Below are 15,433 nucleotides of genomic sequence, written 5' to 3' on the forward strand. Positions count from 1 at the left end.
CTCAAAGAAATGGGACCTAAATCAGGTTGAATGACATGTAACTAAATGTGCCCAGCCTAGTCTGACCCACCCTCTACTTTCATTAGAGAATGAAAAAAAACTACATCACAAACTATGAAAATTCATATCAGTATACTCCTTTTCTAATAACTCTTATACACAAGAGGTTATCATAATTATTCAAAAGTCAACTACCTACCAGCGTACTTAATCTGGATGCCATTATGTTCATAATACAACTTTCATGTAAACAGACACTGTATTTATATATTTTTTGACCTGGCTGTTTCCTCCTCCTTTGGATTTCCTGTCCAGTTGGAACCAGAATTGGTAATCTGGTGTCATAAGCCTTCATTCTTAACTACCTGGGGATTCCTCCTCTCTAGCCCTCTCCCCCTCCCCCCATTTTATATCCAGATATATATTTTTTTGTTACATTTGTACCCCGCGCTTTCCCACTCTATGTGGTTTTGTTGTTTGTATTTGTGGATTTTACCAGAAACTGGCTATATTTTACGGTGAGTTCATAATTCCTGGAAAATATGCTTAGAATAAAAGTGTTAACATAGCTTAAATATGATGTTATATTATGTGCATTTTCTTCAGATAAACAAATTTAAGCAGAGCTGCTTCATCATATTTGAGGACAGCTCCAAATCCTGGGTTCTCTGGAAGGATATACAAACAGGCAAGTTCAAATACAAATATTTTAGTTTGGCTCTTAAATTTTTAAATTTGCAAATGTCAAATTCTCTTCGTTGCTTACTGATACATTTTGCAGAGTAAAGGTCATTGTAAAAAGGACTAATAAAATGTTTTTGTGAAAATACACACTTTCTCTCTTCTCCCTTTAGCCTTTGTTTTTCTCTTTTCGCTTTCTCTCTTTTCATTTGCTTTCTTCCTTTGGGATAATACACTTCTTGTCAGAAGGAGTCAACCAGGTTTGTTGGGGAGTCGGGGACTCAAAGGCCAGCCTCAGTTTGGAACCCCATTATCCAGTGCTTCAGAAAAATAGGCAGGTAAGTGGGCATTGTGTACATAGGCTAGGTTTCACAATCATCTTTTGTATACTTTCCCACCTGTTTGAGAGTGAGTAAATGAACACCCTGTTTCTTAGCGTCCCTCCGGACTGGCCCAGAATGTGACTGATGGGTTGTGCACACTTTCCAGCAGGTAGAGACTGAGAAAAACTGTGACTCTAGCGAGCCAATAAGAGCCCTTGCCAGCCAGAGAAAGACCCAGTAATCTCAGTCTCCAGCAGGTGGAAGGTGGTGAGTCCTTCAGTTTCATTCATTTTTCTTTTCTCTATTATCTCTTTTTTCTGGTAAAAGGTTCAGTTTCTCCTGTGCATTTGGTAAAAAAAAAAACCAAAACCTGCTTTTTTGGGGCTGAGGTCCGTGGGGGTCTCTTTTTGCCCCGGGGGTGCCACACTCGGGTGGTCGAGTCCCTCCCCCCTATTCCTCCCTGATAAAGCATAAGATTGATATTGGGATGCTTTAAGTAGCAGTCTGTTGTTTGGAACAGGCTGACTCCTGTTAACTTCCTCCAGCTTCTTGTGGGGAGAGCTGTAGAGGCAGGGAGAGGCAGCTGCTCTTTCAAACTGAGAGTTAAAGAAAAAAAAAGGAATTTGGACTTTGGGCTCCGTGATTCTCAGCAGTACTGTGTGTGGTTCTATTTGAGCAAGCAGGGCAGCTCCGTTGGTAGTTTCTGCTGAGTAGCGGTTTTACTTTCGTTTTCGGGGGCTGTTGTTTGTTTTTGTGATCAGCTGTTAGCGATGTCGGAGCGCTTGAGGCGCTGCTCCGTCTGTCAGCGTCGGGGCCTCGGTTCGAGCGGCGTCTGTAAGTTTTGTAGAGCAGACAAGATTTTTGAGGAGCAGGGTGCAGGACCGGTTAAATCGCTGGCTTTGGTACTGCCGGCGTCGGGGGGGGGGGGGGGGGATTCGGGTTCCCATGTGGCGGTCGCGTCTCCCGCTCCGTTACTGATTTTGGCGGGAACATCCGCCATTTTGGATTCTGCTGGGCCTGATGCCCCTAGGGCCTCTTTGCCTTCGTTGCAGCAGCCCTCAACCTCATTGTTGTCTCAGGGGGCTGCTGGATTTCCTCCGCAGTTTGTGCTTCAAATGTATCAGGCATTTTTATTACATCAATCTGCTCCTGCTGCACCTCCAGCACAGAGTTCACTGGAAAGTTCTGCTGTGCTTTTAAAGAGAATCAGGCAGTCCCTGCAGGCGGAGCAGGACGACTCCTTTGATCCTGATCAAGAGCTCCCGGTGTTAGCAGAGGACTCGGGCTTCCCTGAGGAGATTCTTTCAGAGGATTTTGTCAGGCGGTAGATGAAGGTGATTCCCTTCCCTTAGAAGAGGATCCCTCGGTGGTCAGAATATTTCATAAGGATGACCTTCAGGAGCTTATTTCTCAGGTCTCCTCTACGCTCCGTTTTGACGATCAGGATAGTACCGTGGTTGAGCCTAGGAAGGTGGATATGCTGATAAAAGGAATTCACAGGGCCGGCAAGTTTTTTCCCATGCACCAAGACATAAGGGATATTGTCCAGGCTCAGTGGGAGCGTCCGGATTCTGGTTTTCGGCTGGCTAGAGCCATGGGCAGACTTTACCCTGTTCCTGAGTCGGATAAAGAGCTTTTAGGTTCTCCGGTGGTGGATGCTGTGGTTTCCGCGGTGACTAAGCGGAACACAGTGCAGGTAGATGGTGGCACGGCTCTGCGGGACCCCCAGGATCGCAGGATTGAAACCCTGTTAAAGAATGTTTTTGATGTTTCGGCTCTGGCAGTGCAGGCCGCCATCTGTAGTTCCTTGGTTGTGCAAGCGAGTTTCTGGTGGTCTGAGCGGGTTTTGGACCGTCCTTCGGATGATCTTTTGGCCATTGATCATGATGTAGCTAAGCTGGAGATGGCTTCTGCGTTTTTGGCGGATGCTATGTATGATTTGCTTCGGGCCTCTTCAAAGTCTATGGCTTTCTCAGTAGCGGCTCGCCGTACTCTTTGGCTTCGTGGTTGGTCAGCGGATGCGGTGTCTAAGTCCAAACTGAGTAAATTTCCCTTTAAGGGCTCCTTTTTGTTTGGGGAGAAGTTAGACAAACCGCTGAATAGCCTAGGTGAGGCTAAAGTTCCGTGGTTACCGGAGGACTGGCCTAGAGGTTCGATTGGCGCAATTTCAAGAGAGGTGGGCCCAAATTACCTCAGATCAGTGGGTTCTAGAGGTTATTGGAGACGGGTACGCTTTAGAGTTTGCTTGTCCCTTGTCAGATGCTTTCCTTCAATTGCCTTTTCGGTCTCGCGTCAAGGCCGGTGCTGTTCGCCTTACTCTGGGCAAGCTTCTAGATCTTCAAGCGATTTGTCCGGTGCCTTTGACGGAGAGGGGTCAGGGCTGTTACTCCATCTATTTTCTGGTGCCCAAGAAGGATGAGTCTTTCCGCCCGATTTTAGATCTCAAGGCGGTCAATCGAGCTCTCAAGGTACCCTCTTTCCGGATGGAAACTCTTCGGTCTGTCATTGTTGCGGTGCGGGCTAGAGAGTTTCTGACTTCTCTAGATCTTACTGAAGCCTATTTTCACATTCCAATTCGTCCGGCACATCAGAGGCTTCTCCGTTTCGCGATTCTAGGCCATCACTTTCAGTTTTGGGCCCTTCCCTTCGGACTAGCTACGGCTCCCCGCACGTTTACCAAGATCATGGTAGTGGTGGCGGCAGCTCTCAGAACAGAAGGTGTTTTAGTCCACTCTTATTTAGACGATTAGTTGATTCGGGCAAAGGCATACCACGAAAGTGTTCAGGTTACGGCTCGGGTAGTTGAGTTCTTGCAATCCCTCGGTTGGGTAGTCAATATGCAAAAGAGTCATCTTCAGCCTTCTCAGGCCTTAGAGTATCTGGGAGTCCTCTTCGATACGAAGCTCGGTCGTGTGTTTCTTCCGCCAGCTCGCATACTCAAGTTGCAAGCTCAGATTCGAATCTTCTTACAGATGTCCAGTCCGACGGCAAGGGATTATCTTCAGATTCTCGGTTTGATGGCGGCAACCATAGAAATGGTGCCCTGGGCCAGGGCTCACATGCGGCCTTTGCAGAGGTCCCTTCTTTCCAGACCAGGTTGCTTTATCACCATCTACCACTTTCGTTGCAGGTCCGGACCAGTCTGTGACGGTGGCTTCGGAGAGCCAATTTAACCAAGGGTTCGCCTCTGGAGCAGCCCAGCTGGATTGTAGTGCCAGTCTTCAAGGCTGGGGTGCTCACTGTCAGGGGCAGGTTGCTCAAGGTCTCTGGTCTCTTCCAGAGACCAGCTGTTCTATCAATCTGTTGGAAACCAGGGCCATCCGTCTAGCACTCCAGAGGTTTTGCTGAGAGGGCAGGCAGTGCGAGTAATGTCAGACAATGCCACGGTGGTGTCATACATCAATTGGCAAGGAGGAACGAGGAGTCTCCTGTTGGAGCGAGAAGCGTTGCGGCTTCTGCAATGAGCGGAAGTAAACCTGGTGGCTCTGTCAGTGGCACATGTAGCGGGAGCTCTCAACGTTCAGGCAGACTTTCTCAGTCGTCACCTGCTTGATCCCGGAGAGTGGTCGTTAAGCGAAGGGGCGTTTCGTCTGTTGGTAGATCTTTGGGGGGGCTCCCAAGATGGATCTGTTTGCGTCCGCAGCCAACACAAAGCTTCCTCTGTTCTACAGTCGTCGCAGAGATCCAAAAGCGCATGGGGTGGACGCTCTTCTTCAATCCTGGCCGGACGGGCTACCGTATGCGTTCCCTCCTTGGCCTCTGATAGGGCGTCTGTTGCAGAAGGTAGAGGCTTACAAGGGTCGTCTCATTCTGGTGGCGCCGGATTGGCCTCGGAGGCCGTGGTATGCCGACCTTCGACATCTTCTGGTGGATCTTCCCTTCAGGATTCCGGTCACTCCAGATCTTTTGTTGCAGGGTCCGGTCGCTCATCCGGATCCGGGTCGATTCTGTCTTACGGCTTGGCTCTTGAGAGGGCTAGATTAGCGAAGAAAGGTTATTCTGCTCAGGTTATTGCTACTATGCTGCATTCCCGCCGGCGCTCCACTTCTTTGAATTATGTGCGTACTTGGAGGATCTTTGAAGATTGGTGTTCGGAGTATTCTCTTTTGCCTCTTGCGGCGTCGGTGTCACAGATTTTGGATTTTTTGCAGCGAGGGTTTGACAAAGGTCTAGCGTTGTCTTCCCTTAAAGTGCAGATTGCGGCTTTGTCATGTTTCCATGGTTCTATCCAAGGAAAGTCATTAGGTACCCATCCGGATGTGGTGCGTTTCCTCAAAGGAGTTAATCTTCTTCGTTCCCCATCGCGATGTGCGTTTCCTTCGTGGGATTTGAATTTGGTGCTCTTGGTTCTTACTAAGCCTCCTTTTGAACCTTTGTCGTCGTGTTCTTTAAAAGATTTAACTCTGAAGACAGTGTTTTTGGTGGCCGTTGCGTCGGCCAGGCGAGTTTCGGAGTTGCAGGCTTTGTCGTGTAGATCTCCTTTTTTGGAGTTCTGTCCCGATCGCGTAGTTTTGTGGCCAGTTCCATCCTTTCTTCCCAAGGTGGTGTCTCAGTTTCATGTTTCTCAGCCGGTTGTTTTGCCTGTCTTAGGTTCCTTTTCTGGCTCGCCGGAGCAGCGGAGTTTGAAGTGTTTGGATGTCAAGCGAGTGTTGAAGCGCTATATTAAATCTACAGAGGTCTTTCGGCGATCTGATTGGTTGTTTCTTTTGCTTGGTGGGGCGTGTAAGGGACTCATGGCCTCTAAACCCACGATTTCTCGTTGGCTCAAAGAAATGATTGTTTCGGCTTATCTTATTTCTGGGAAAACTGTCCCAGACCATGTCAAGGCTCATTCTATGAGAGGTCAGGCAGCTTCGTGGGCAGAGCGTCCTCTGGTTCCTCCAGAGGACATTTGGAGGGCAGCGACCTGGTCATCCTTGCATTCTTTTTCTAAGCACTACCGTTTGGACATTCTCAGTCGTTGCTCGGTTGATTTCGGAGCGCTGGTGTTGTCGGCGGGGCTGTTAGGGTCCCTCCCATAATTTCACTGCTTTGTTACTTTCCATCAGTCACATTCTGGGCCGGTCCGGAGGAACGCTAAGGAAGGGTAAATTCGGCCTTACCTGCTAATTTGCTTTCCTTTAGTCCCTCTGGACCGGCCCAGATCCCCCCCCTTCAGGTATCTGTGTTTTTTTCGCAGTTAAGAATTCTGTTTTGGAGCTGTGTTGCTAGTTTTAATTCTATTAAAAAAAAAAAAAAATGAAACAGAAAAGCGATATGCTTTCAGGCACTCACCCTTTGTTGGCAATGTGCCGGTGGCTGCTCAGGTTTTTTCGGATGCACAGGTTAGGTATTTCTTTTCTTCTGCTTTGGTACTCTATTACTGGATCTTTCTCTGGCTGGCAAGGGCTCTTATTGGCTCGCTAGAGTCACAGTTTTTTCTCAGTCTCCACCTGCTGGAAGGCGTGCACAACCCATCAGTCACATTCTGGGCCTGTCCGGAGGGACTAAAGGAAAGCAAATTAGCAGGTAAGGCCTAATTTACCCTTTAGGTCTTGACTAAATAATTTTGGCTTGATGATTTTATTTCAGCCTTTTCTAATATGCAGATCCTTGGTATGCATGGGATTTGTGTTTGGCTAGAAAATCTGTTTGTTTATTTATTTATAACAATTTAAGATATTCCAAGTATCCACTTGTACAGAAAAGTGACTTTTCCAATCATAAAATAAAGAAAATATTTCAGTTCCTATGATTGGATCCAGGACTTACAATGGAAAGATATAAAGAACAAAATATTTTTACATTAGAAAAATAGCAATTAAAGCATTACAGACTGGATAATCTAATACCATAAAGAGCAAAATATGAATGTTATTTACACTCCCACCACTCTTAGTAGTCAGAAAAGCTGAAAGGTGTGAAGGCTCAAAGAACACATATTTAGTGGACGTGTATCTAATGATACATTCCCTGTCATCAGTACCAGACCAGTCCAGACCAATGGGTTATGTCCATCCGCCAGTGGAAGAAGACAGAGAAAATAGTTCCAAGTACTTTACCCTTAAAAGGTATCATGCAGTCAGGAATCCTCAGTATTTTCTCTGTGTCCTAGTGGAATGGGGGACAGATGTGCAGCTCCTCTGGATATGGCTGGCTAGCTCCTTCTCTAGGTTGGCTGGGGGTGGTTGAGCAAGGGGTATGCTGGTAACTGTTTTTGGGTCCTTTCAGGATGATACCTAGTTCTCCTGGGTCCCTCATCTGCCAGCTAGGGGATACTTGTACTACTGGGTCTCTCCCCTCCCCTTCCCTTTCACCAGAGGCCTTTGAGGCTCAATGGGCTTGGATGTGGCATGTGCGCACTGTCATTTCTGCAGCTGGGCAAGTATATATGTATGTTTTTTCTTCACCTTGCTATGTGAACTGTACTATGCTGTTAGGCTTTCTGCTCTTCTGAGGTAAGCAGTTTCTTTCTTCCGCTGGAAAAAAAAAACCCTTACCAAACAGAGAGTTTCTATGTCACATATTATCTCCTCTGGTTTTTTTGTTCTGTGGATTGCTGGCTTCAGAGGGTTTCTTGTGGACTGGATTGGCACTCTTGTTGTTTTTTTCCTTTTGCGGGCTTTTGGGGTGTTGGTGGCGGCAGTTCTCCTTGTGGTCCGCTGCTCTGCTGCGCTATATGCACGTTGATGCCATTTTGGCCTGCCTCTCTTTTTTGTTAGTGCAGCGCTTTGATCCGCCAGGACTTTGGTTTCCCATGCCTTCCCAGGGGTGTCCATAGGACCCGTTTTCCCTCCGGCGTGTTTTTCTCTTGGGGACAGCTTCGCCTACAGGCTTCACAGCTTTCACCTCTGGTGGGTGCTGGTGTTCACGGCAGTTGAGAACAGGAAGCTGTCTCCGTCTTCTGGCTTTATTTTGCCTCCCCTGGTTGGAGTTTTTTCAGGCCGTTTCTTCCCTTTCTGTATCTTTCTTTCTCTTCACGTTTAAAAAAACAAACAAACCCAAAAAACCTGATCATTGTTACAGGATATTTTCCTGCCTTCAGTTTCTCTTCGGGCTGAGCCTGACTTTGCTGAAGCGGTTTCACACTGCAGGGGTTGTGTTCCTTGGTTGTCTACAGCCTTTAATTCTTGGAGTCGCTGGAAGCTCTTTAGCCTGAACCTTCATCCGGTTATAATTTCCCTGGGATGTGGTGCCTTCTTCTCTAGGAGGTTTGCTATTTCTTGCTCTAGATGCCTTGGGGCAGACAAGTTTTTCCTGGTCTCAGCTGGCTTTGTTTTTTAGCTCATGGCTGCATGCATGAGCTTTTGGGACCTGGCTTTTTGTTTACATGGGCCTAATTAGTATTTTTTTTCCCTGATGCCTTGTTGGCTTTTGATGTTCTGTGGGGCACATTCCTCTGTACTTGCCACAAGCTGGCTGCTGTTCGCACCTTTTTTCTGTTCTGAGATTATCTTGTAGGTTCCTTTGGTCTTTTTGATCTGGATGGATGTAATTTCCTTTGCTAGTCTGCCTTGACAGATCTCTGGTGCATATGTTACTTTTTCAACTATTTATGTTGTTCCTTTGGGAATTGCTGTTCAGTCCTTCAAGCTGGGTTTCCTCAGTGTTCTGAGGCTGTTGCAGTTTTCCTGTGGTTTTCTTTTTGGGTCAGGTCCTTTGGAGTTCAGATCGCCTTGTGCTTTTCTACAGGGACTGCTGTCTCTTTGTGCATGGGATTGGCATGGCATAGCTGCTGGCATTTCGTTGGCTTCCAGGACCAGTCGCTGGTTTTCATGCCTTGCAGTTTATTTCTATCCTGGTTTGCATTCTGTCTCTCTAAGGGACTATTGTTCTATCCCTTATCAGGTAGGGTATGTCTCCTCTTCCATCCTGGCTTCAGTAGGATGCTCTGCCATCCCGTCTTCGAGCTGAAGTCCTATTTTGTTCCGTTTGGACATCTTATCTTGGGCAGCTCTGCCTTCCAGTCTCTCCTGCGGTTGTCATTCTGGATCTTTCCAGGATTGTCCTGTTGCCGTTGGCAGTGCTGACATTCTGTTTGCCTTCATCTGGCTGTGTCCCTGTTGGTGACGGCTTGCTATGTCGACTCTTATTCCTTTTTTGGAGGTTGAGCCTTCTTCCATCTCTAGCTCGAGACTGACTCCATTCTGTTGGTTGACTCTTGCTCCATCTTGGCATGTTGGGTCTGGATGTCGAACTGTGCCTCATTTCTAGATGTCTAATCTGGCTCTGTCTCTGGCTGTCCTCCAGGGTTTCTTCAAGACATGTTGAGCTTTGACCCGTCTCCGGACGTCTGGCCTTGCTCCATCCCTGGGCCTAGCTCCATCCCCGGATGCCGGGCCTTGCTCCAATTTTGGTTGCTGAAGTCTGACTCCAGCTCAAGATGTCGAGCCTGGCTCTGTCGCTGGAGGACAAGGTGTTTTTGTCATCTCTCTGCTGTCAAACCGAGCGTCTTTTCAGGACGGTAGCTAAGGGGTGCGCCTCGCTCTCTGTGGCGGGTGAGAATAATACCCTCTCTGGTTTTGAGCCTGGTGCTGTGCTGGAGCTTGTGTCTAGCCACTTCTTTCCTTGTCTGCCAGGCCCATTCCCTGTGGGCCATACGTGGTTCTCTCATGGCAGGTTGGCTGGGGCTCATTCATGTCGTCTGCTGTGAGCCTTATTCCTAGACTCTGACATCCTTTTATTTATTTCTTTTTCCTTGGGGGAATGTTGTTCTTGGGTTTCTCCTCTGGGGATACAGTGTATGTTTGTTCCTGGAAGTGGTGGCATTGCTTTCGCTCTCTGTGGTCAGAGAGTTTGATTCTGTCTTTTGACCATCACTTCATCCCAGTATGTGGAGCTGGGCCTAGCTGATAACATGACAGCGGGGCTTGGTCTCTGGCTTTGGAGCATAGTGCTATTCCTGTTTCCTGCCTGTGAGGAAGGGTTTGCCTCTGTGTTCTCCTGAGGATTCAGAGCATGTATGCCGCAGGTTTGTGGTCCAGTTTCCTCCCTGTCTCATCAGCTCATAACCTTCGAGCCATCTTTGACTCCTCTCTCTCTTTCTCTGCGCATATCCAACAGACTCTAAAACCTGTCATTTCTTTTTCTATATTATCACCAAATTCATCCTTTTCTTTCTGATCACACTACCAAAACCCTTATCCACACTCTTATCACCTCTTGCTTAGACGACTGCAACTTGCTTCTCACAAGTCTCCCACTAAGCCATCTCTCTTCCTTTCAATCTGTTCAAAATTCTGCTACATGACTTATATTCCCCCAGTGTTGCTATGCTCATATTAGCCCGCTTCTCAAACTCCTCTTACTGACTTACAATTGCATTCACTCTACAGCTCCTCAGTACCTCTCCACCCTTATCTCTCCTTACACTCCTCCCTGAGAACTCAAATCTCTTTTATCTGTATCCTTCTCCTCCACTGCCAGCGCCAGACTTCGTTCCTTCTATTTTGCTGTACCATATGCCTGGAATAGACTTCCTGAGCCAGTACATCAAGCTCCATCTCTGGCTGTCTTCAAATCTGTCTGTTTTATCTTTCCCACCTTAGTATTTCCATTATCCTTTATTTGTCCTGTTTGTCTGTCTTGATTAGATTGTAAGCTCTGTCGAGCAGGGATCGTCTCTTCATGTTCAAGTGTACAGCGTTGTGTATGTCTAGTGACGCTATAAAAATGATAAGTAGTAGTAGTAGACTTTTGGCTCGGGTGAGTCCTTTCTACGTCTTAGTTGGTGGGACGTAGTTCTCTTGGTTCTCAGGTCTGTTCTTACAGTTCCACTTCGGTGTTCTGAGCCTTTAGTGCCTTTAGGCTTCTTCCTTGACCTCTCCTGGGTCTCTGGGCACTAGCTTCCTTCCCGGTGCTTCTACCTCTCTCTTTTTTCGTGGACTCAACAGTCCGGGGGCTTCTTGGAGTCTACGCCTGCGGTGGGCTCTCTTAGGAGGGTGCTCGATGTCTCAGTAGACATTTCCATTGTCCTTTTGAGGCATTGTTGTGTTTTGGTTTGTAATGTTCTTTTCCCTCCCTAATGCTGTGACTGCTTTGCTAGACTGGTCTGGTATTGATGACAAGAAAGGAAAAATGATGTTCTTACTTGATAATTTTCTTTCCTTTAATCATACCAGACTAGCCCAGATGTCCTCCTTGACTGTGTCTTGCATTGCTTCTCTGTGGTTTCTTCTAGGGCTTGACTCCGTGTTGGTGATTCGGTCATTTTTGACTTCTGGAAACGGAGGCCACTTAAAGAGGACAAGATTCATCCTTACTCTCAACGCCACTTTACAATGCCAGCTCTTGACTGCTCTCGTTGCTCTTTTAATGATGAGCCGCTTCTCCTGCTTACAGGAGTTCATCTGCATGATGGACCAAATGACTGAGTGGTGCTCCCCTTCCTTTTCGAAGGGTGGTTTGTCTGCCCTTCATTGCACAAAAGCCCAGAAAGTGTCCTGCCTGGGTGTTCTTGGAGTTCCAGTAAGCTATGGTTATTCCTGTCTCCTGTTTTCTTGTTTGTAGAAGTTGAGAGTACTATTGCCTGGCTATTCGAAATACTGAGGATTCCCAGTTGCACGATACCCTATTTTCTGTGTTTCCTTCCGCTGGTGGATGGACATGACCCATTGGTCTGGACTGGTCCGGTATGATTAAAGGAAAGAAAATTATCGGGTAAGAACATAATTTTTCTTTTACAGGGATAGCGCAAAAAAAAAAAAAGGTGCTCCAACTTGGAGAACCCCTGGCTTCATTAACAAAAATTGCCTACGATGATGTTGGGTATCTCTAGCAACATTGGGAAAAACTTATTTTTATATTCCAAAAACAGATTTTCTTTATTTTTAAAGTACATCCTCATAAGCCACAATTTTTCAGGGGCCAAAGCAAGTGTAGCCAATAAAGTGGCCACCGCGGCTTCTTCTAAGTCTGAAGATTCCAACACTCAGAAATATCCAAAGCTATTTGAGGTTGCCCCTCCACCCTTCCAGGTAAATAATACATCTGAGAAAATGTAGAAAGTTTATCCTCAGGAATAACCAAAATCTCCATCAGGTATCATTTCAACATATCCCTCGGAAGAACTGTATTCAATCAAGGAAAATTAATAAAATGAAGATTATTACTCCCGGCAGTTTTCCAAAGCTTCACATTTAGACCATATGAAATCATAGATGATTTAAAAACTTGCCAACGAGGATTTGGCAGAACCAGAAATTGTATAGACCAATAAGCAAAATGTTGGATTCCAAGTATAAGGTAAAATCATATACAGGATTTGACAAAGTTCATCTGCCTCACCACTCTGTATTTGTGAAGTCCATTTTGAAAAGGGCAAAACAGTCATAAAAACACTTTACTATATCTGGTAAAAAGATGTTCTGAGGGCCATGTTATATGTAACTTTTGTTTAAACATATGGGTATGTAACAAAAACATTATGTACTATGCCATGTTGTTCATATCATGCCAAAGAATAGTAGTCTCAAACATAAGTTGTCAATTTATCGCTTATTAAAACTGTCTAATTCTTCCATTGCTAACTGCTCCTCTCCCCAGCAGCAGCTTGGATTTTACCTTTGGTGTATAGATTTATAATCCCTCCTAGTGGTATAAAATGTCTTTCAAGTATATAATGTCTTGCTTCCTAGAGCCATTTGGCAGCGAATCCAGATATGCATCCCGCCCACTGAGAGAATTTCCTTTGACTAGTATAGTATTCCCTGCTAAGGCTTTCTTCAAAGCTGTTGATTTTTATAGGAAAATTCACCATTGCATCACAGATGTAGGATCTAGTTTGCGGGAACTGACTTTGTGGCCAGCAAGAAAACCTTCCCTATGAGGAGTTCGTTGAGATCTTTTTTTCTTGTCAAGCAAACCAGTCAGTACATGTAATCCATTTATTAAATATCCATAATGGTGTCTGAATTTTAAACAGAAGAAAGATGCACAGAATTTGCTTAAATCCCTCCCCCCTCCCGTAAGGTTGTCCCAGTAAGGTACCCCCTTGTCTCAAGAAGCTGGTTTCTTATACCTTTCCATTCGTTCCTCCTCTACCAGCCTATCACCACCCACTTCCTGCTCCACCATTCCATCTTATAAAATTCCAAAATCCTTCTTTCCTTGTCATCAACAGCAGATGAATCCATTAACTGATGGGTTATATCTGCCTACCAGCAGGTGGAGATAGAGAATACTGAAAAACCACAGTGACCTTGGATGGCTAGCTCCTTTTGCCTTCAGTATTTCTCTATCTCCCAGCAGGTGTGGATGTCGCTTGATCAGCTCCTGGATTTCTGCCTGGGGTGGCTCCTGTGCTTTGCCAGTAGAGCGGGGGTGTTGTGGCTGGTGGTGCCCACATTGAAGGCATACTTGGTTTTGTTCTCTGTCCCTGCCTTACCCCATCCCCCCTCCTCCCGGAGGCCCTCTATTGCTTCCTGCCTCCAACTTTCCTCACGGTATAAAAAAAAAAAAAGGGCGCGCTTTTACTGCGTTGCTGTTCTGAGGCTTTCTTCAGAGATTCTGGTTCAGTGCAGCTTGACCGGAGCTCGTTGACTCGGTCTTCTGAGGTGAGAGTGGTGCCCAGCTCCTCCGGGGAGGTTCCCGCGGACAGCATTCTGTGCGGGGTAAGTTTTGGTGCGAAGCCGCCATTTTATTTCTATATTTCTGTCCAGGCGGGCGATGGCTGTTGAAGGCGTTAAGCGCTGCTTCCGCTGTGGTAAACGCAGGTCAGCAGTGGATCTTTGCAGTATTTGCTCCTTAGACGCTCATGCTAGTATGGGCATGGTGAGGGGTGATTCTTCCCGCTCCATGGAGCTGGCAGCGGGCGCCATTTTGGAAGCACCGTGTGACTCGACCCTCACGGTTGCGGAGGAGTCTGAGTGCAGGGGGATGCCTCATTCTGAGGCTGCTAGAGGAGCTCCTTCCTCCGCTTCTCCTAATTCAGGGGTGGAGGGCCAGGGTAAGTTTTTCTCCCCTGAATTTGTTCTGCTGATGCATAAGGCATTTATGTTAAAATGGACTCTGCCGGAGGCGTCTGCCACTACGTTGCGGACTGGATTCCCTCCAGGTTTTGATAGTCCAGTGTTGGCTGCTGAGTTTCCTTCTTCCCCCAAGCGTTGGACTGACGCTTAACATAGACGGGTAAATTTCCCGTCTGAGGGTGGTGCCTCTCTTCCCCCCCCTGGTCAGGCTGTGGGGAGTCTGAGGAGTCTGGTGGCCCTCATGGATGATGATCCAGATGAGGGTCCCTGTTTGCCACAGGATTTGGATGATCCTAAAGCAGTATGGATTTTCCACCGCAACGTGCTGCCAGCGCTCATTTCTGATCCCTTGCAGGCCCTTTCGATTGAAGATCAGCCAAGGGCAATGCCTCCTCTGTTAATCCTAGGATGGCTAGTACTAAGAAGCCTTCTCGGGCTTTTCCTTTGCATGACTCAATCCAAGAGCTTATTTCTGCTCACTGGTCTGACCCTGATGGGCCTTTGAAGGTTGCCAGGGCTTTGGGTCAGCTTTACCCTCTGAGTGAGGATCACTTGGCCTCTTTGGGGATGCCTAAAGTGGATGCGTTGGTCACGGCCGTGACTAAAAAGACCGCTCTCGGGAGGAAGTGACGTCAGCCTTGGAGATGGCAGCCTAATCGGTGAGCTCCGCTATCTCGAGAGCAAAGACAAGCTTTCCCTCATGTAATTGAGCGTAAATCACTCCCTAACGCAACATAACGCTAGTGCTTAAAATGGCAGCGAAGAAAAAACTGGCAAAATTTAAATTTGCGGCTGAAAAGACGACCGCTAATGCCGGAGCGGGTCTAAGGACACGCGGAGCAAAGATGGCGGCCGAAGAGAGCGAGTCGGACATAGACCCTGAGGAGCAACTGGAAAATGAAAATGAGCTCAGCAAAAGGGACTTTATAAGATGGTTTAAAGACCTCAAGGTGGAGATGGTGTCCACTCGCCGGAGCATTCAATCCGCTGTAGCAGAACTGCATGATGAAATCAAAGAGATAGGCACCCGGCTGGCGGAGAACGAAGAGAAGACTGAGACGCTCTCGTCAGAACTGCGGGAACTCCAAGGCTCCTTTAAAACAGAGCAGCAATCAAAGGCAGGCTTAGAACTAATGCTGGAGGACCTGGAGAACCACACAAGAAGGTGCAATTTGCGCTTCCGCGGCATTCCAGAAGAAGAGCAATATCAGAACTCTGGGCAGGTAGTGAAAGAGATTTGTGCCTTTTTACTACAGCAAGATCCCAGCGTAACAGAAGGCCAGGTGCAGGCCCCTGTTGAACTGGAGCGGGCACATAGAAGCCTAGGATCGCCAAGAGGTGGGCTACCACGTGACATAGTGGCCTGTTTCCACAAATTCTCCACCAAAGAGAAAGTCTGGAAGAGAGTGCGAGAGATGGGAGAGATCAATTGGAAAATGATGAAAATCAAGATTTTCCAGGATTTAGCACGGAAAACGCTGC

The 15,433-nt window shown here is 47.0% G+C and overlaps 1 protein-coding gene across 2 annotated transcripts in view; it reads left to right on the forward strand.

The window, feature by feature from the left end:
• MTF2 (metal response element binding transcription factor 2) overlaps positions 1 to 15,433 on the forward strand; it is a 162,817-nt gene that overhangs the window by 39,876 nt on the left and 107,508 nt on the right. For both annotated transcript variants that reach the window (XM_030205516.1, XM_030205515.1), the window contains exon 3: positions 607 to 688. In XM_030205516.1, the coding sequence (XP_030061376.1) occupies positions 607 to 688 (82 nt within the window). The remainder of the gene's footprint in view (positions 1 to 606; positions 689 to 15,433) is intronic.

This window comes from Microcaecilia unicolor, chromosome 6 (genome assembly GCF_901765095.1).
Source record: "Microcaecilia unicolor chromosome 6, aMicUni1.1, whole genome shotgun sequence".
Classification (NCBI taxonomy): Eukaryota; Metazoa; Chordata; class Amphibia; order Gymnophiona; family Siphonopidae; genus Microcaecilia; species Microcaecilia unicolor.